This window comes from Ochotona princeps, chromosome 11 (assembly GCF_030435755.1).
Source record: "Ochotona princeps isolate mOchPri1 chromosome 11, mOchPri1.hap1, whole genome shotgun sequence".
Classification (NCBI taxonomy): domain Eukaryota; kingdom Metazoa; phylum Chordata; class Mammalia; order Lagomorpha; family Ochotonidae; genus Ochotona; species Ochotona princeps.
The window spans coordinates 58,550,482-58,570,801 of NC_080842.1; the positions used below are offsets into that span (position 1 = coordinate 58,550,482).

The 20,320-nt window shown below is 46.8% G+C and overlaps 1 protein-coding gene across 1 annotated transcript in view; it reads right to left on the minus strand.

Annotated features, from left to right (window-relative positions):
• ANAPC4 (anaphase promoting complex subunit 4) overlaps nt 1–17,738 on the minus strand; it is a 37,319-nt gene extending 19,581 nt beyond the window's left edge. The window contains exons 1-11 of the mRNA XM_058670248.1: nt 17,508–17,738; nt 13,486–13,591; nt 10,353–10,485; nt 6,100–6,174; nt 5,936–5,962; nt 5,806–5,850; nt 5,137–5,221; nt 4,481–4,585; nt 2,239–2,322; nt 1,161–1,247; nt 105–169 (exon numbers count right to left, since the gene is read on the minus strand). Coding sequence (XP_058526231.1) covers nt 105–169; nt 1,161–1,247; nt 2,239–2,322; nt 4,481–4,585; nt 5,137–5,221; nt 5,806–5,850; nt 5,936–5,962; nt 6,100–6,174; nt 10,353–10,485; nt 13,486–13,591; nt 17,508–17,636 — 941 coding nt within the window. The 5' untranslated portion in view covers nt 17,637–17,738. The remainder of the gene's footprint in view (nt 1–104; nt 170–1,160; nt 1,248–2,238; nt 2,323–4,480; nt 4,586–5,136; nt 5,222–5,805; nt 5,851–5,935; nt 5,963–6,099; nt 6,175–10,352; nt 10,486–13,485; nt 13,592–17,507) is intronic.
• Nucleotides 17,739–20,320: the final 2,582 nt, after the last annotated feature.

The following is a 20,320-nucleotide window of genomic DNA, read 5'->3' on the forward strand; positions in this document are numbered from 1 at the left end:
CTAGGACTTTCTATTTTAAAAATAGTAAGCATACATTATTTTTGAAATAATTACTATTTAACAACAACAACGAAAGAAAAAGTCACTGAACCCGAGCTCACTACCTTGCCTTCCCCCACAGCAGCAGATGCATGAATTCGTCCTGCACTGAGGTGGTTGTGTTCTTTTCCTAGACAAAACAATAATGGTAATACATTTTTGAAATTATAAGCACATTTATAATTACAGGAACACGACTCTCTGCCTCAACTCCCCGCCAGGCTCATATTTAAATTGGCTCTGTGAATCTCCAATGCCTGTCCTTATTTCCCAGCCCTACCCAAGCCACACCCACGGGGTCCTGTGTTGCAGGCCTGGTGGTCAGTATGGCAATGCTGAAGCATGGAATCGTCAAGGAGTGAAGCCGAGAGAGAGGTGGTGAGGTTGCTGTGAGCGGGGTGCAGGCCTCTGAAGAGACTGAAGTAGCTCTTGCGGGACCATGGTTAGTTTCCCTGAGTGTGTTCATGATGTAAGACAAACCTGACTGCCCCATTCCCTCTCTCTCCACGGGATCCCTCATGCACATGAGCCTCCTATGATGCCACCCACCATTAGGTTCTCCTCACAGAGATTGAACAAATGAGGTCATCCAATCTTGGGCATTTCAGCATCTAAAACTGAGAGCTCCAGACTTCTCTTTACACACTACTCTGTCTCAGGCATTTTGTTACAGCAGTGGGAAAACCTTCCTGAGAAAGCAGTGAGGTTAGAAAAAGCCATCTGAAAAAAACTCATGAGCTTAGCCGATGCAAATCCGGGTGATTTTTCTCATACACTGCATAAATACAGATGCTATGCATTCCTCCACTTACTTATCTGAGGGGCAATAGAGTACAAGCTCTCATCCACTGGCTCTCTGCAAATGCCTGCAATGGCTTGGGTTGGGCTAACAGTGAAGCCCAGAGCCAGGAAGGCAATCCAGGGCCCCCATGTGGGTGGCAGGAACCCAGTTACAGGACTCATCATTGTCGCCTCCCAGGATCCACATTAGCAGGAAGATGGAGTCAGGAGCTGAAGGTGGGATCCAGACCCAGGCACTGCTGCACTCGATGAGCCTGAACCTGAGGCCAGATGCCCGATGTGCTCTTTAACTCTGCCCGTGGAAGTTTCACTGACGTTACCTGTACAAACTTAGTGAGACGGGAATCCATCTGCATGAGGATTTCTTCCCAAGCTTCACACATACATGTCAGCGACAAGTTTATATACTATTAAAAGAAAAGAGATTTAATAAAAATATTTAAGTTAAAACGTTCATGAAATGTTTCTTATTGCTAAATGTTTCTGAGAAATTCAGAATTTACTTTCAAATATACTTTTAACTCAATTAAGCCCAAGGAAAAACAGAAGATGATAACACTTTGTAATTACTTAACTATGAAAAAAAAGATTCTTGGGACATTCACAATGAAATGTTCTTAAATTAGGTTTGTACCTGGTAAAACAAATAATCCTAAGCTTTTTGGATAGTGTCTTTCAATGTATACTGTCAACCTGTTGGTCTAGCCAGCTACTCCATAGACTTTCAACACTGAGTGGATGAATGAGCAACATGGCCACGATTCCTCACAGCTCCCCCTTCCAGATGGAGTCCTCTTCCTCAGCCCTAGAACCCGGGCTGGCCTTGGAGCCCACTCCAGTACAACATGGTGGAAATGACCCCATTGTGTGTCTGCTACCACCGTCCTGTGCGAATGAGCCTGTGGGCTGGCTTGCTAGAAGGTGGGGAGTGGACAGGTGGAACATAGACATGGCATCAACAGCCAGGGGCACGGTTCAGTTAGTGCAAACAAGACAAGCTGAGATTAGCTGACCCAGCCAGATCTCCACAACCTTCTGGCCAAACCCCACCGAAACTGCCAACTTACATAACTGTAAGCTAATTTGGGGTTGGTTTGTTCTTAAAAAAAAAAAAAAAAAAAAAAAGCTATCTCATAGGAAGTATGCACTTTCTTTGCAATTAAACGTAAATTGCATTTTACTTGGGGGAATATTTCAAAAGATTTATGTTGACTTTTTCTTTTCTTTCAAACGTGGCAAACAGGGCTCAATGGAAGTACAATCTTAGTTAAGTTTCCTTTTTGCTTAATAAGAAGATTACAACTACACATCCCTACTACAGAAGGCATCACAAAATAAAATCCTGAAGTCCTTTCAGGTGTTTACAGTAAGCACATCAAACAAGCTGTAGACACATACCTGTAAAAGAGCTGAAATGTGTGTAAATTTCCTGGCCATGCGAGTTACTTCAGGTAAGAAAGAGTATAGCAGATTGGTTTCAAGCTGTAAAACCAAGAGAACAGTGAATCAACCAGATGTACTTGCTGCTTTTGAAGAGAACTCTGTCCTGACCAGCTTAAAAATAAAAAACCCCACATTTCTGAAAAAACGTCTGTCTCTAACTAGCGTCCAGCAGGTCATGTTGGAGTTGGGCCACCTTTGAACGTAACCAAAGACTCAAGTCTTGGGATTTCCTCACCTGTGGGTAAGGACACAGGTCACTTGGGGTCATCAACCTCCCTATGTAGCTAAAACATATGGAATAGCCTATTTTATAACATAATTCTGAGGATATTTAAATATAATTATGTGTAAAAACTTAAAGGAAGTATAGGAATTAAATATTATTAGTAAGAATAGGAACACTATCTCAACAACATGTGAGTTGCATGTAAATACATTTGTCATTAGGAACCATCTTTCACACTGAGAGTGCATATGGCTTACAGCTCAGGACACCTGCATCCCGCAGCAGTGCCTGGAGTTGACGGCTAATGCAGAGGCTCGACAGGAGCGAAGCCAGTCCATGTGGCTTTGCTCTTGCCTCATAGGTGGGATGCCAGACTGAGTTCCTGGCTCCCAGCTTCAGCCTGGCCCAGCCCTGACCATCACAGGCATCTGGGCAGTGAGCCAAAGGACAAGCACTGTCTCTCTGTGTGTCTATCTCTCTGCCTCCCAAACGAAAATAAAACATTAAAATTCAATTGCAGACTTCACAGAAACAGACACTCATTTCATTACAGCCCACGTGGAATCCCAGCAGTAAGTTTCACAGAACCTGAAGGACAGCAAATGTGAACATTAACACAGTGTATTTTGAATCGAGAGCCTTCTGACCTTCTGGATCCAGCGGCTACTGGAAGGCATTACACGTCACTCTTTGCATCTTTTTTGTTCTACTTTTGTTTGGTTGTTTATGCCACTGAGGGGCTGGATTTTTTTTAATATGACTGCTCACCTGTACATTTTTGTTTTCATCTTATTTAAAAGATACAGAAAGATAGAGACAGACAGAGTGAGATCTTCCATTTGCTGGTTCAACCCCCAAAATGTCCCCACCGGCCGGGGCTGGGCCAGGTCCTAGCCAAGAACCAGGACCTCTACTGAGGTCTCCCACATGGGTATCAGGGACCAATCACTCACCCGTATCTGCTGCCTCCCAGGATGCATGCTAGGCACTGTAATACAGTGAGGGTACCCCAAGCAGCAACTTAACTGCCATGACAAATAAACTGCCCCTGGATGTTTAAAATGGAAATTTTGGAGAGACTTCTTCTGAAGGCAACACTGTGATCGAACTACTCTACAACAGCTCAAACGGTTTTCTCAATGTACAATGCAAACACCACAGGGTAATAAAGGCTTCAACAGTGTATGTGACCATTTCACACCAGAAGCAATGTGCTGGTGAAGAGTGCAGACCCTCAAGGCAGACTGTCTAGAATCACTGTCCAGTTCTCTAGTTCCACCATTTTCCTGTGACGCCAGAAAACGGGGGAAATGATAATACCTACCCACTAGGAGCTGTGAGGATTTCAATGAATTACAGGCACCTGGCACAAACTAACATATCAGTACTAGTCTTTATTATTATTAGGCATGGAATCCTAAGACAGAGAAAAATTAGTATAGCAAGCAATTAATGTGGCTATAAACAGACTATCAAAATATTGTTTCTATGAAAATTAAATCAGAGCATAAGAAAAATGAAATGGTATCTATTATAATAGTATCCAACATGGAAGACTTGGAAGTTTCAAGTAGATCTGGTTTGTTTTTTAATTTTGTTATTTGAGAAGCAGAGAGATAGCGAAAGGGAAAGCTCCCACTGTTGGTCCACTCCCCAATGCCTACAACGGCCACGGCTGGGTCAGGGCTGAAGCAGAAAGGCAGACCCTTCATCCAGGTCTCCCGCCTGGGTAACGGGGATGCAGTCACTGGAGCCATCTCCCTGCCTCTCTGTGACAGCATTAACATCCTGGCGTCAGGAGCCAGAGACAGGACTTAACCCCTCGTGCCTCAATATGGGAAATACAGGCATTGTTACTGCTAGAGTATGAGCCTGCCCTGTTTTAACGACTACCAGAATACAACAAAATAAGGACCACAAGATCCTATTAAATATACATTCACTGTACTGCTGTTAAGTGCCAGTACTCACCTGAAAGTAAGACACCTCTGAAGCCCCGCCGGCAGACACCTCTGTGACCACGGATAATGACTTCAGGTCACTTGACAGACACAGTGCGAGACACGTGCCAGCGATCTGCAAAAGAGTTATCCCCCAGCCGGTTCCATTTAGCATTACTGTTAGGCTGCCTCTGCATACAGCACAGAATGCAAGAACTCCCATACAAGTCTTAAGAAGCACGTTAACTCCTGGTTCCTGACACACATCGGTGGGAGGGGAAGGCAGGTGTCCGCCAGCAAAGCCTTTACCAGTCACAGGACACAGACACTCTGCTTGCTGACTCCTCCCTATCAAGGCTCTCATCAGGAGCTAGAGAAGCAATTAGTCCACACAGTCCACGATGTTTGCTGCGATTCCGCTAGCCTCCACACTGATCGCGTTCTAACCACACATGATAGTGCTAGTCTGTCACAGGCTGGCAAGCATTCATCATAACCAAGTGTATTATACTACTCTGTTCCAGGAAAACAAATTCCACCAATAGCCTCTGAACTCCACTGCTTCATCTCAGTAAGAAAACTACGTTCTGGACACTTTAGGACGAATAACTGCTACCAGAAACTGAAGAAAACCAAAAATGAGTTAGGTACTAGAAATCATGGAGACAATTTTATAGGCAAACTTACCCCTGTGACTCGAGCAATTTTGAACATCCCATAAGCATAAAGTTCAATAAATCCAGAGCTCCCTCCAAGGACAAGAATATTAAGCCTAAGTTAAAAACAATGCATCCAGGTGAGGACACTCAGCAACAGAGACAACTGTGCTCTAAATTCCAGCTGAGCTCTGACTGCTGTCATTCCTTGACAGCCACAAGTTGCCCTGCAGGGCAAGGGAGATGCCAAACGCACCCACCACCACTAAGCAGCCAGGCTGTCAGCCTCATTCCTCTCTTCTCAAAAGAACAATGCAAACTTCCTCAACTCATAAAAGAAACTCAGTTTGCAGTAAAATAACACATCATTTTAACAACTGCACTCTCAGTAGCAAAACAACCGTATTTCCAGATAACATAAAGTGCTAACAGTTTTATCACAGCTACCATGCTAACTACATCTATGAGCTTAAAGAATTTAAATGCTAAAGTTAACATTTTACAAACTTCTACCCTTGTCTGCATGCTATTAAGCAAATGTACATTCAAATAGAATTAAAGTATGACAAAATGAAAGCCTACATAATAAACAATATAGTAAGTGTTAACACCTGTATATTGTTCTGAGGTGTTAATGTTAACAATCATCTATGAGATACCAACTTAACCCAGATATAGTTACAATCTCTGTAAAATTTACCTGACATCTCCCAAGAGCTTAATTATTTCATCAGAATTTTCTTCACTAAAACATAAAAATACATTGGGTCATCTTTCAATTCATTCAAATGATAGAAGATTATTATATATGAAGACAAGGCATATCTTACCTAAATATTTTTGAGGTGTTGCTGTAACTAGAAAAAACAGAGATTTGGTTAAAGTTACTTTTAATAAAAAAGATTTTTAAAGACACAGGAGAAAACTGTAACAGTGTTTAAATTAGAAGAAAGTGAAATCTGTAAGACTAATTCTGAAAAAAACTGCTACTTACTTTTTTGGTAATGTAGGTAGTTTAGGTAAGAGAAGATTTGATTCATCCTCTGCATTATAAAAAGATGTCAAAACACTATAAAGAAAAAAATATGCACTATGAAACAAGAAAGATTCTACACTTCTCCCATTAGAAAATGAAAATCTTTGAAAACGATGCTCAGTTGTATAACATTACCAACCGAAATGCTACAACTACTTTTCTCTTTTAAGAATCACTACAGCAATCACAAATGGAAAACAATTAGAAATTCTTCCACCAACAATATATTTATAGGAATAAATAATTTTCTCAGTGTCTGAAATGTTTTCAATATTCACAAATTGAAAATTTATGATTTGTCAACTTTTACTTAGGAAACCACACGGAACGTGCTGAGTTCTCAACATAATTGTAAAGCACACTGTAGTACCTGGATCACTCCCTGATTAGTTCTACAGCTCACACACACTTAGGATCTGACAAGTCTGCAGGTAGATCGCATATTACATATTTTTAAGTTGTCCTATTTATCCCTTTTTACTTAACTCTACCTTAAATAAAACTAGAAGTGAGCAACTGAAAAGTGGTGATCCAGGCAGATTGAAACTTCGGCGGAATGGCGGGCTGCCGGAGTGCCCTCGCTCCGTGAAACTCGGCTGTGGAAACGCGCCAAACCCCGCGGGCGTGTTCGCAGTTTCCCCCCAGACCGGTGGGGGGGCAACAGAGCCCTCAGGTTCACAGCCATGGGGGCCGCCTCAGAGCTGGACGAAAGTCCGCGTTCCGCCCTGCTCCCGCGACTTGGAAGCGGGCATCTCCGTGAGTTTCATTGGCCAAACCCACAGCAGGGAGACTGAGGGCCAGCCCTCTGTTCTGGGCGGCCAGTGCACCAAGTGGTGCCAGGCTCTGCCTGCTGGCCGCCCGGCCGGGAGCTCAGAGATTTTTTATGATATGGAAAGCTATTTGGGGACACTCATCAATAGACCCAGCTTTGGTTTAGGGGAGACAGGATTCCTCGCAGTGTCCAGGAACAGAGGCTTGAATCTCTAGGACAACACACCCACCACCCTCGTTGGATGGTGAATAGAACGCAGGTCAAGCCGAGTCGGGCCATTGCACCTGCTACTCTGCTTGAATCTAGGATGCGAAGCCACAATGTCTAAGGCTGGAGCTAGGACAAATGAGGGACTGCAGCAAGTCGAGTCAGAGCAAACGCTGGCAGGCATATGATCTAAGGCTAGTAACAGGCCCAGGGTGGGAGCCAAGGGGATACCCCGACTGGGTTGAGGCTCCCTCCAAGGGGAACGTGTGCGGGAATGGGGGCTGTGTCCTAATCCAGAATTAGTGATAGTCTCCCAAGGCACTAGTGTGGGCTTGGAATGGATGCACCGGACTATGCCGGACCCCAACACCGTCTGGTGTCCTGGATAACCAAGGTAAACATGAGACTGGCTAGGCTAGGTCTCGACCCCCCACTGAGCCACTTGTGAACTGTACGTGGATATAGATGTGCCACAGCTGGGCTGAAACATCCTATAACAAGAACCTGAATGGGGTGAAAGCCAGCCAGGTTAAGCCACTGTTCCTGCTTGGACAGGAGGTGAACTGAGAAGAGCTGGCTCAAAAACCCCCTGGTATGAGCATAACTTGGCAAGGGGAGAGGCTCAGAGGGAGGTGCCTAGGCAACTCCTCGGGCAAGATACAGACCCTCCAGGTCAGCGCAAGAAGCACAATAGGAAACAGCCCAGAATAGGCCAAGGAAAATTTCCCACGGGCATACATTTGGCATGGGACGGGGGCAGACCAGGCTGAATCAGTGCATGTAGTCCACTGGCATATCCAAACACCAGAAGAGAGTGTGGGTTGGGCCGGGTTTGGTCGCGACAAAACCAGCGTACAATGTGGAATGTCAGGGCGAGGTTACCGGTATGAGGGGTGTAAGGACTCAGCCGTTACACAGCTGGCAGAAGCTGGCGCTGGGGACTAGTTCTGTCGAGTCAAATTGCGGAACCACCCGAAAAATGCATAAACCGGGACAGTGAACGAACCAGGAGGGAAATAATGGGTTCCCCCCTCTAGGGTCACTGCTCCCTTGGGAGGACATGATAACTTTGAAGGGGGTTGGGGTGGCTAGACAGGGCGGAACTCGACAACATCTGTGGGGGTTGGATGGCTGAGCTGGTTAGTCAGAACTAAGCTTTAAAACCCAGGGACAAATATAAGAGGTAAATGGGATGTGGGACAGACTGGACTAGCTTGCTATACACATAGGCAAACCAGGATAGGGGGCGGGCTTGGTGGGGGATATTGTGGGTTGCCCCGACTAGGCCGCAACCCCCACTGGCTGACGCAAGTGCCGAGTACGTGATAGGCAGAACCAACGTAGTCTGCAACACCCACTGGATCCAGAGCAATTCCAGTCCGAAAGCAAACCAGCCCAGGAATTGCACCTACAAGCTGATTGTGGAGATGACCAGCTGGACTCAGAACTCTAGCCAAGAGAGGACGGAGGACAGAACGGGTCAATCAACCATCTCAGATATATGTTGGCAGTGAAAACCGGGCGAATGAAGACTATATGATGGACAGTGTCAACCAGTGAACTCTACAACGACCTCATCGAAATGGGAGTGGCGAGACTGGCAGTGATGCATAACTAGAAATATTAAAACCACTAGGGGTTGATCACAGCTAAATAGTCTCCCCAAGAAACTGTACATTCCATCTGGACAATATGCAGCTGGACTATGTGCTTAGCATCTGTTTACAAGAGAAGAATCTTGACTGAATTTGAACTGTAATGCTGCAACGGGGTGGGGGGGGTCCACCGTGGGGGAGGGGCATGGGGAGGTGCGGGGGGAACCCCAGAGCCTATGAAACTGTCACATAATGCAAAATAATTAATAAAAAAAAAAGATATGAGTAACAAGAAAGAAATAATTGAAATAAATGTAAGACCTAGAAGTGATAAAGCACCAATTTTAAAATGTGAGGGTGTAGCTAGGTACCACAAATGAAAAAAAAAAAAAAAAAAAAAAGTGGTGATCCAGTGTTTTCCTTACTCTCCCACAAAGTAGCTGCCCTGTGAGACCCTGTAATTCCTCACATCTCTCCACTGTTGGCAGGAAGTGTGCTGGGAATAGTCAGCAGGTAACTGGGCTGATGGGAAATGCATGGCATGCTCCGCTCCTCCAACCTTCTAGAAGTTTACATAACTATTTCCAGTCCTTGATTACCTGACCAGAATTCATCACTCTGCTTTATCTACAAGGAATTTCAAACCCAATTCTTTTCAGATCCTTATAAAAGTTGTAGATGGATACTCAACACTTAGAAATTCATTTGATATTAACTCAAACTGAATGAGAAATTAAAAGCTACCAGGAAGAAAACGACATCAAGTTTACTATCCATCCCTGCTTACTGTAATTTGGTGTTCTTTGGTTTCAATCATCCAGGTAAAACAGGAAGGGTGGGAAGAATACAGTAAGATCTTCTGATAGGGATGGTGAGAGAGAACCATCACAGAACTCTTATTACAACATGTTATTATTAAGGACCTATTTTATAAAGTTTTACCATTAATCTCTTTATAAATTTAACCTCACCACTGATACAACTGGTAGCAGAGACCAGGGTGTATACATGGTTCAGTTTTACCCACCACTCCAGTTATCTTGCAACACACCCCCCATATCTACTGGGGATTACTGGATCACATCCTCACCCTTAACATTTGGTTTTACCACTATTAGGCAAATGAAATGATTCCTTAGGCTGCCTTTGCTGCAAACCTGGCATATTACCTGCCTACACAGACTAATTCCAAATGGTTTTCAGGAAGCAAGGAAACCTTTGGGACCACACATATAGAAAGAATCCAGCATCAGACACAATGTTCAATTTCCCACTTTTCATGATCTTAGGAATATTTACTAAGACACAAAAACAAGGTTCCACATGACTTACATGGTGAACAGAAAACAGAATCTCAATGCGCTAAGCTAACACTTGAAAGCATACATCACTGACATAAACTACTTAAAGTGACTAAAAAGAGGGGAAAAAAATCCTGGCCCACCAGGCTTTATTGCTCCAATAAGGACATATTTCCTCAGGAGAATAAAACATTTAAAAAGTATCAAAATATCCCATTCAATAAGCTTATAACCAAACTGCAGATGCAATGTACACATACTCCGAGCTCTCCTAAGCCTTCACCTGCTGAGCATCCTAGCGTGACTCCGGGAGCCGCCCCCTTCGCGGTACTCTACCTGCTTTCCACAGTCACTTCCATCCAATGCATGCAAGAAACAGGAGCCTCCACAGAAAAGGAATGCAAGCTTTCAGGTTTTTCTACATCACACAAAATAATTTTCTTGGTGTCAGCAAGAGCAAAGGCCAAAACTGGAACAAAGCGAGAAACAATAAGCAGAATAAATTAGTGTCATGCTTGAGAAATAGATACCTTTGACTATTGTCCAGGTATTTTAAAAACACATAATCAGATTATTTGACTTAAATGTCCTTTTAAGTAATAACGACTCAAAATATCTCTGCACAAACTGATGTCAAGTACTTGGACACTGCCGGAGCAATACGAGTGATCTAGCATTTTCCCAAGCATTCCCAGTCTCTAGACTGGCAGAAAATGACAGATAAATGATTCACTCTGATCACAACACACTGGGCCATAAACATAGCCACAGGGAAAGAAGTGCTCCCATCTGCTTTGCTAAGAGAAGGATTTTCATCTCTCGTCTGTGTTTATAACCTGCAGTGGGAAACAGGCCTTCCAATACTGATGAATCCTGTCTCTGTGACTGTGGCTGAATTAACTAACACACTTTACACATAGCTCGTTAACACCATCGTAACACGTCGGATTTCAGAACTGCACACAGAGGCCAGTCCCCTGCTGAGTGCTCCATGCAACCTTGCAAGAGGAGGCAGGGCTGACCTCCTTTCTTCAGGACAATCTTGAAATAACTGTTATCAAAGAAAAAACGCATTTTGCTGTCCATAACAGGACATAATTCTAATAAAATACATGGAAGTAAAAACATTTTTTAGCACACTCACTTTGATGATTTATCTTTGATGTTATTCTTAAATGAATAATGCAGAATTCCAAGATGTGGCTTGCAAAAGCCAAGTAATTTTACACATACCAGGGTACTTTAAAGAGCTCACAGAAAAACCAAATTGAAAGGTAAGTTTAGGGCCAGCACTGTGGCCAGAGTTGAAGCTGCCACTTAAGATCCCAGCCTTCCATATCAGAGAGCCAGTTTGAGTCCCAGCTATTCCGCTTCCAACTCAGTGCCCTGCTATTCTGCCCAGGAAGGCAGTGGAGGAAGACCCAAGTGTCAGGGGCCCCTGTCACCCAAGCGGCTAGACCTGATGGAGTTCCAGGCTCTTGGGAGCAGCCTACGCCAGCCCTGACAGCTGTGCCTATTTGCGAACCACAGGAACGAAGCCATCTTTCTATGTCATTCTGCCTGTCAAATAAACAAAGAATTCTTAAAAACAAAAGAGAAAAGAAATTAGTTTTGGTGCAAATTACGTTTTAAATCTGTGTTTTTCCAAATTACATATTTACTATGAACTTTCTGAAGACCCTATGCTTGTACAGATTTCAAAATTTTTTTGCACCAAAGTAAATTTTGAATTACATTTCCTATGAACTTTTGAAGTGCCCTCATACTTTAAGCAAGGTGAGTAAAGAATGGGGACAGTGCATTAAAGCATTGCTAGATATGCTACTTCCAGGAATACTCCAAGGAGATGATCCCAAGTGTCAGAGCTCTTGATATCCAGGACATTTATACAGTATTCGTTATAAAAGCCCAGAAACTGTGAAACTGTCTATATGTCCATCTATGGGGATAGAGTTAACAAATCACAATACGTAGATATATCGGCATAGCATGTAGTCATTCAGTATTAAGGTGGTAAATCTATCCACAATGGCAGGAAAAAAAGCCAAACAAGCTATACAATAAAACAGCATGCACTGGGGCTGGCATGGTATCACAGCAGGTTAGGACACCGTCAGTAAAACAGTACAGATTTCAGTTCTGGCTGCTCTATTTCCAATCCTGCTCCCTACTTATGCACCTGGGAAGATAGTGGAAGATGGTCCACGTCCTTGTGCCCCTGCACCCACATGGGAGACCAGGATGAAGCTCCTGGCTTCCACTTGGCTCAGTCCTGGCCACTGTGACCATATGGGAGAGTGAACCAGCAGAAGGAAGATAAATAAACCAATACTCTTTTTTTAAATTTAAAAAAAAGCATGCATCAAATGGTTTTCCTCTGATAAAGCTATACATACGTCTCCACATGTATGGATTTTAACAGAAATATTAAGAAAGTTATTTTCTAAAACAGAATAATTTTTTTTTAAAGATTTGTTTTTTAAACTATTTGAGAGACAGCATTATGGAGAAAGGAGGAGTCAAATCCACTGGTTGACTTCCCAAATGGCAGCAGCAGTCAAGACTGGGCCAGGCTAAAGCCAGCTTGAAGCTTCTTCTGGTTCTCTCACATGGGTGGGTAGAGGGGTCCAAGCACTTCAGCCACCTTCCGCTGCCTTCCCAGGAGCATCAGCAGGGACCCACATTACAAGTGGAGGTGTCCCAAATGGGATGCCAGCACTGCAGGCATAGGGTTAACATGCTATGCCACAATGCTGATCCTTGTAACAGTTATTTTTAACTGGTAAGGTTTTCAGGCAACTTTAAAATACTTATATTTATTTGGGAAAAAAATTTAAGCACTGAGGAGCACATGCCACACCAGGACAATTTCTCCAAAGTATGAGTTACAGATGAAGCTCAGGCTGTGTGGTTCACACACATCACTGTGCTGTGGGCATCCAGCAGTTCAGGTAAGGACTGTTACCTTGTCAGTGCAAGCCACTGAGTGCAGTTCAGCCAGCAGTGCCACAATGAGCAACGGGGCACAAGGGCTCCAGGGGAAGAGCAGGATGAAATACACAAGACGGGGTCAGAGCTGACGGCACCTGTGGTGTGGCAAACATGCCAGCACACTGCATGACCACACACCTGGGGTGAAATGCGATTCTGGAAGGCACTGAATTGAACAGGCTGGTGCCCAAGGGTGCAAGGCCAGAAGACTACAGACAGAACACCACCCATTTTGTATATTCCATCAGATTTCAGCTCAGAGCTATCTCTGCCAAGAAGCTGGATTCCACTGAAGGGAGAACTCTGCCAAGAATTAATTTGTATTTTATGAGTTTCATTTTTTAAAATGTCTCAAATTGGCATTTGTAATTCCAATATATACTGACAATAAATTCTTTCTGGAAATAAGCTTTCTTTAGAGAATTTCTTATTTTCACCCTCTGTGAAAATATCAAGATATTTTCTATAGTATTATTACGTTTGCCATCTGGTCTCCAAGCCAGGCAGGTCACTTCCTTTCCTGTATTTTCATTTGGTGGGAAACTCCAAACTCGATGAAAACTTGCAAGTCGATGAAGTAAAACCTAAGAAAAAAAACAGATAAAATGGCACAAAGTAAAAACCCATTTCCAAAAACAAATCTATATTCCCACTATAAAACTTAAAAAAGATTATCAAACTCCTAGCTGCCAGCAGGAAAGAGGAACATCACCTAAATGAACACAAGGCATTTCTAAAGAAATGGGTGAAACACAGAGATCTAATTCAACCCTGGGTTAGACCTAGAGGGTCTGTGGTGGGGGTGGAGCTTTTGGGGAGAGGCCCACTGAAGGCCCGGGGCAGGCCAGCTGCCTGACAGGATGCAGACAAGCAACATCTGCAGTGTGTCACAGTGCCTGAGGGTTAGGGTTAGGACCCCACCGATGGCCTCCGACATTGCCAAGCAGCCTGGAAGTTCATGTCCAGTTGGCCTCAGACACAACAGAATATCCAGCTCCAGGTCCCAGAGCGCAGGCTGTGTGTCCTGCCAGCGGAGCCCACAGTGCATGTTGCGCCACCTCCTGTGCTGACCTCAGGGCAGGGGAGAAGAGCATGCCTAGGTGTCCACCAACAATCCACCAGCAGAGGAGCCCAGATGCCTCTTAAAAAGCCAACAACGTAAGAGGGGTTTTCCTTCCCTTACCTCTTCTCTCTATAGCTCTAGAAGCCACTGTAAGTGGGAGATCTTGGTGAGCTCCTCTAATATAATATTAATAGATATTGGTACACCAAATGAACCTAAGTCTAGAAGCCCAATTGTTGATGTGTGGAGCAACCAGCAGCCTGTGTGAGACTGATGAAGTCGCTCACTCTACTTGGACAATCGTGTGTTCACTGTAAAGGACAGCCATAGCCTCTGCACTTAAGATGGATTTTTTTAAAAAGATATATTTATTTTTATTAGAAAAACAGATTGACAGGGAGAAGAAAAGGCAGAGAGGAAAAGATTTTCCATTTGCTTGTTCACTCCCCAAATGGCCACAGCAGCCAGAGCTGAGCTGATTCAAAGCCAGGAGCAAGGAGCTTCTTCTGGGTTTCCCACACAGGTACAGGATGGGAAGTGGAGCAGCCGGGACACGAATTGGAATCTGTGTGGGATCCTGATACTTGAAGGTGCAGGATCTGCCTGCTGAACCACGGTGCCAGCCACAATGATGGTATTTTTAAATCTGCTTAGGGGGACAGTCTCATCACCTAGTATTTGGGAAATGAGAGTGAAATACTCCTTTTTATGGAGCACTCTATCTACAATTGGTTTCTTTCCAACTTGGCACATGCTGACTGATGGACTTGCGTGTTACAGAGGCCAACAACTTCTCAGCATGGAGATGACAAGGCGGGGGACACAGCCATTAGTACTAACTGGAACTTCTCCAGTTAGTACTCCTGAGATGGACCCACTAGATGAGATAGGGAGAGATTTCCAAACTTGGGACATGCAACGCCTATGCCCCTATCCCACAAGAAGCAGCTACAGAAGATACGGTGAACCTACATCCTTTGGCAAGCCTTAAGACTGAGGGACAAAAACGTCTAAGGGGGTATGGGAGAGGAAATAGGGCGCACAGGCAGCTTGCTTAAGTCACCAACTGTCAGCCAGAACTCCCATGTGTTACTGTCTGCCTGTCAATCAAACGACCCCTTCCCTAGCATGCACTCCCCCACCCTGGTTGTTAGAGGTGGTATCATACACCACTTCCCTGTCAGCACTCACAGAAGGCCAGACAATGGGGACAGGTGCTCTCCTGCCCCCACAGACACAAGGTCAAAGTAAAACCATCTCTCTCCCACCCTTCCCCTCCTTGCCTCCTCTGCCCCTGAATTCCCATATTCAGGAATTTCCTCACCTTTTAAATCAACTTTAACAAAAATATGAAATAAATAAATGAATTCTTTTATTTGGTTAAAAGAAATAGGTGTAGCCACTGGGACTCAAACCAGTACACCAAATGTGGGAAGCCAAACTTGCCAACACCAGTGCCCTTTTTCCTAACTTACCTTTTAGAAAATAAGGTGGCTGCCTAAGAAGGCAATAAATATAGAAACACCAACAGCACTAAGGGGACAGCCACAAGGTGTGACAACACTGCACTAAGGGGACAGACACAGTGTGTGACAACACTGCACCAAGGAGACAGCTGGAGGGTGTAACAACACTGCACTAAGGGGACAGCTGGAGGGTGTAACAACACTGCACTAAGGGGACAGCCACAAGGTGTGACAACACTGCACTAAGGGGACAGGCTCAGTGTGTCCAACAACACTACACTATGGGAACAGGCGCAAGGTGACCAACAACACGCACGGGGAATCAGACAACTAGGCATCTGATAGAAGCAGGGATCCCTTAGCCACCCTTGGCTGCTTGGGCTTCAAAATGCAATCTGCCACTACTCTAGAACCCATTTCCTGCCCCGACTCCCCCCACACAGCATCCCCACAGTTCCTGGCCTTGGCTAGGAGTACCCTGCACTCCCAGTGCCGCCGGCAGCCAAAGGCCACTCAGGCATTCCCTCAGCTCCACTCTCCTCACGCAGTGCCCTACAGCCCCACTCTCCTTCTCACATACTGCCCTGCAGCCACTCTCCTCCCCATGTCATCCCCCTACAGCCCACTGGGCCCTGACTGGCACTCCTTGAAAACTGGCATTCGTGGCTCCCTGACATCCTTGGTGACACTTCTCAAACTCCCATCCAACAATGCCACCCTCCAGCTCACCTCCACAGCTCCGCGGTAGGCCTGGTTATTCTCCACACTCAAAACTGCCAAAATCTCAGTTTCCTCATCGACCACCTGTATCTTCCCAGCTCATCTCCAGCATGGAACTCCAGATCAGCACCTGGTACAAGTGCACAATTCCCCAATCCCAGCACCTAGGTACTGGCCCCCGCCCATCCATGCCTCACTACCCTCCTTAGGCAGAACAGAAGTCACCGCTCCTCCAACGAGGCTCTCCCAACTTGCTACTAACCTCCTCACCCTGCGTCTCTTTGTCATCCTGGCACCCCCATTTGGGTCACACTGCCTGCCCCCACCAGGCCAAAAAGAATGGAAACACACCACCGCAAAGACTGGCCTGCAAGACAGCAAACCTGCCCGGCTCTTGATACAGGCCAGCTCTCCTACGAGGAGTTCCTAGCCAGCTGCTTTCTCTCCCTCTTCACCCTTTGATAACGTCCTCCACCTTTCTGCCTATCCGCATACAGTCCTATTCCCTGAGGCCCCAGCTCCTGCTGCGACAGCTTCACTATGTATCAGTACTACTCCATGCAAGGGTGACAGAGCCGCCAAGGACCCTGGCAGAGATGAGACCAGAAGATGCATGGAGACCGTCCAAGGAAACCAGACACCCACAGCCCAGGATGGGGTCATGGGCGGCTCTGAAGGCCCTTCCCACTTCGTTTCCCACTTGGCCACTAGCAGGAAGATGCCAGAGGCCCAGGAGGAGGTTGCCGTGCAAGGTAGCCATCACATCACTCCTAAGCACGAAGCTGAAGGTTGATGGGGTCCCATGCAGATGCAGCATGAGACAGCCTTCACTCCCACTCTTCCGCCTCAGGCCTTCCACTTCCAGCACCTTGGGTGGGAAGTGAACAACACAAGGATTTGTAAGCATTCTCCGTGGCAGCTCCATACGTGGACTTTGGGTTAAAATCTGGCCCTTACTCCTCTAAAGGTGAGCGCATTCTGATCAGGCCTGCGCACCCACCACTCGGTCCAGCTCCCGAGTGGCACAGCCTGGGCCTTTCAAGCCTCCAGTCCCTGATCGACGGGACCTGGGGATGCAGGGCTGTGTGGCTGCTTACAGCTGCCCGGGAACCGTTATGTCCGCACGCAACACCGAAGGCGGGCACTTCAGCCACTTCGGGCAGAGTCGTGGGGTCGCCCCACCTGCCTGTGGCGGTGGGCAGGAGGGGACACTGAGTGTGGCCCGGGCGGCCTTCCCACTGGCTCGCTTACCTCGCCCGCTGTGTTGGCCAACGCAATGAGGTCCCGCTTGGGCGACCAGACCAGGAAAATGATCTCCTGCGGCAGTTGCTTCTCTCCCACCACCCGGAAGGACGGGAAACAGGTCGGAAAGCCCAACATGGGGGCGGCAGGCGGAGGCCGGCAGGAGGCCGGGCCACGCAGCCTTTCCCGCGAGGAGCACAGACGCAAGGGGCGCTAGACAGTCCCTGTGCGCGGCCAGCGCGGCCACAGACAGGTCTCCGCCCTCGGCCGGCCCCGCGTCTGGACTCCAGGCCGCCCCGCCCCGCCGTGCGTCCCGGCACTTCCGGCGCCCACGTGTCCTCGCGAGAGGAGGGGGAGAGAGGGTGCGCGCCGGAGTGAGGCTCCGGGAGGGATGTGGGCGGGACCATTAGAGGCGTGGCATGAGGCTCCCGGGGTGGGGCTAGACGGGGGCGGGACCTGAGGAGCTGTTCTGGACGGGGCTGCACAAGGGCGGGGCCCGAGGAAGCTTCGGGCGGGACAGGGGCGGGGCCTGTGAGGCTCTGGGCGGGGCTATACAAGGGGCGGGGGCTGTGAGGCTCTGGGCGGGGCTATACAAGGGGCGGGGCCTGTGGGGCTCTGGGCGGGGCTATACAAGGGCGGGGCCTGTGCGGCTCCACCAGGGGTTGGACTGAATGCAAAGGTCGGTGTTTGTCTTTGTGGGCTCAAGGGGTTTTGAGGTCAGCTATGTGTGTGGACAAGCTTGCCAGTTTTTTTCCCCGTTTTCCAGGAAATTCGCAGCTGTGGCCTAAGAGCCTCAGACACTCTGTAAACTGTGGGTCCTGCTCAGCTGGGAGCCAACTTTGGCAATCTCTAAACCAGACGCCCTCAGTATGTGTTGCTCAGAATTTTAAAAAATCACTCTCGTCTAGGCTGCAGCCCACGCCAATTAAAAGAGAATTAATGCGGAATGAGACCCGGCGTTCATTAAAACTCCTTAGCTAATTCCAGTTTGTAGCCAAGGTCGGGTGGTGGGACCGTGCTTAAAACCTTTCTGACAAGGACAAATTCTACTTTGATTCCTCATCTTGTGTAAGCCTCGCCACGCAGCCTTGGCAGCAATCCTCCATGAGAGCTGCGGGCTCACTCAGTATTGTGCTATAGTTGTCTGAGCGCTCAGAGGCTCTGCCAGGAATGCGGTGTTGCCCTACAGGTGATGGGTCAGCTGGGCAGACGACTTGAACATGGGAGCCCCTCTGATGCTACCTTTTAAGCGGACACATTTCGGGGTCACAGCTTGGCCAGCAGTTTCCCCCCGAGTAAAGGATCATTGTGTGTTGGGTAGGGTAAGGACTGTACTGGAAATTACCCGGCCAGCACTGTTCACCTATTTTCCAACCTTTGCCCCACTGCTCCATAATGTTTTAAAAAAAGATTTTATTTTCATTGGAAAGCTCGAATTACAAAGTGAAGGAAAGACAGAAAGATCCTCCACCCTGGTTCACTCCACATGTGCCTGCAATGGCTGGAGCTGCACTGATCTGAAGCCAGGAGCCAGGAACCTCGTCTGGGTCTCCCATGCTAGTGCAGGTTCCCAAGGCTTTGGGCCATCCTCAACTGCTTTCCCAGGCCACAGACAGGGAGCTAGATGGGAAGTGGAGCAGCCGGGACATGAACTGGTGTCCATATGGGATCCAGGGTGTGCAAGGTGAGGACTTTAGCCACTAGGCTACCACACCAGGCCTCTAACATTTTTTTGCCCATTCCATTTCTTTGTTTCTCACCCCTGAGGCAGACATTGCTTGGTCAAACTTGCTCATTTGTGATTTGGCGGTACAGAATTGAGAGATGTCCCAGGATCCACAGCCAGTGCTGTCACAGGAGGCAAGGGCAGGAGACACAAGGATGCAGAGTGGGAAAGCAGGTAGGCATGAGTAAAGCAGAACACAGCGGACCTCCCAGCTCAGGAGTGATTGTGGGCACAGAACTTAAGGTGCTGCTGGAGACCACCGGCTTCAAATCCAGCACCTGCTGCTGATGGGCACCGTCAAACGCACCAGGTGAAGGCCCAAGGGTGATGGCCTCCCCATGTGAGACCAGGATCGAATTCTGGGCTCTTGCCTTTGGCACAGTCCAGCACTGGCTATTGTGGGCATTTGGAGGATATAGAAGATCTCTCCCTGATTTTTGAATTAATGAAATAATTTTTTTCCTAATGAATTCCATGGTTAGTATGTCCTAGTGTTTTTTGGGGAAAAGCAAAATAGTTTCTAAAAACAGCTTTTCATTGCTTACAGGAGCTTCTTCTGGGTCTCCCACACGGGTGCAGGGTCCCAAGGACTTGGGCCATCTTTTGCTTTGTTTCCAGGCCCATCAGCAGGAAGCTGAATTGGAAATGAAGCAGCCAGGACTTGAACTGGCATTGCAGGCAGTGTAACTTGTTAAGCCACAACACTGGCCCCTGGCAACAGAGATTTACTTGACCACATCACAATGGCTCTTTGGTTTACTTTTTTAATGTTTGTTTATTTATTATTTATTTTAAAGATTTATTTAATTTTATTGGAAAGGCAGACTTACAGAGAAGAAGGGACAGTAAGAAAGATCTTCCACCCGCTGGTTCATTCCCCAAATGTCTACAACCGTCAGAGCTGAGCCAGGACCTTCTACGACTCCCAGGCAGGTGCAGGATCCTAAGGCTTTGGGCCATCCTCCACTGCTTTCTCAGGCCATAAGCAGGGAGTTGGATTGGAAGTGCAACAACTGGGACACGAACTGGTGCCCAAGTGGGATACCAGTGCTTGCAGACAGAGTATTAACCATCATGCTGGCCCCTCTGGTTTATT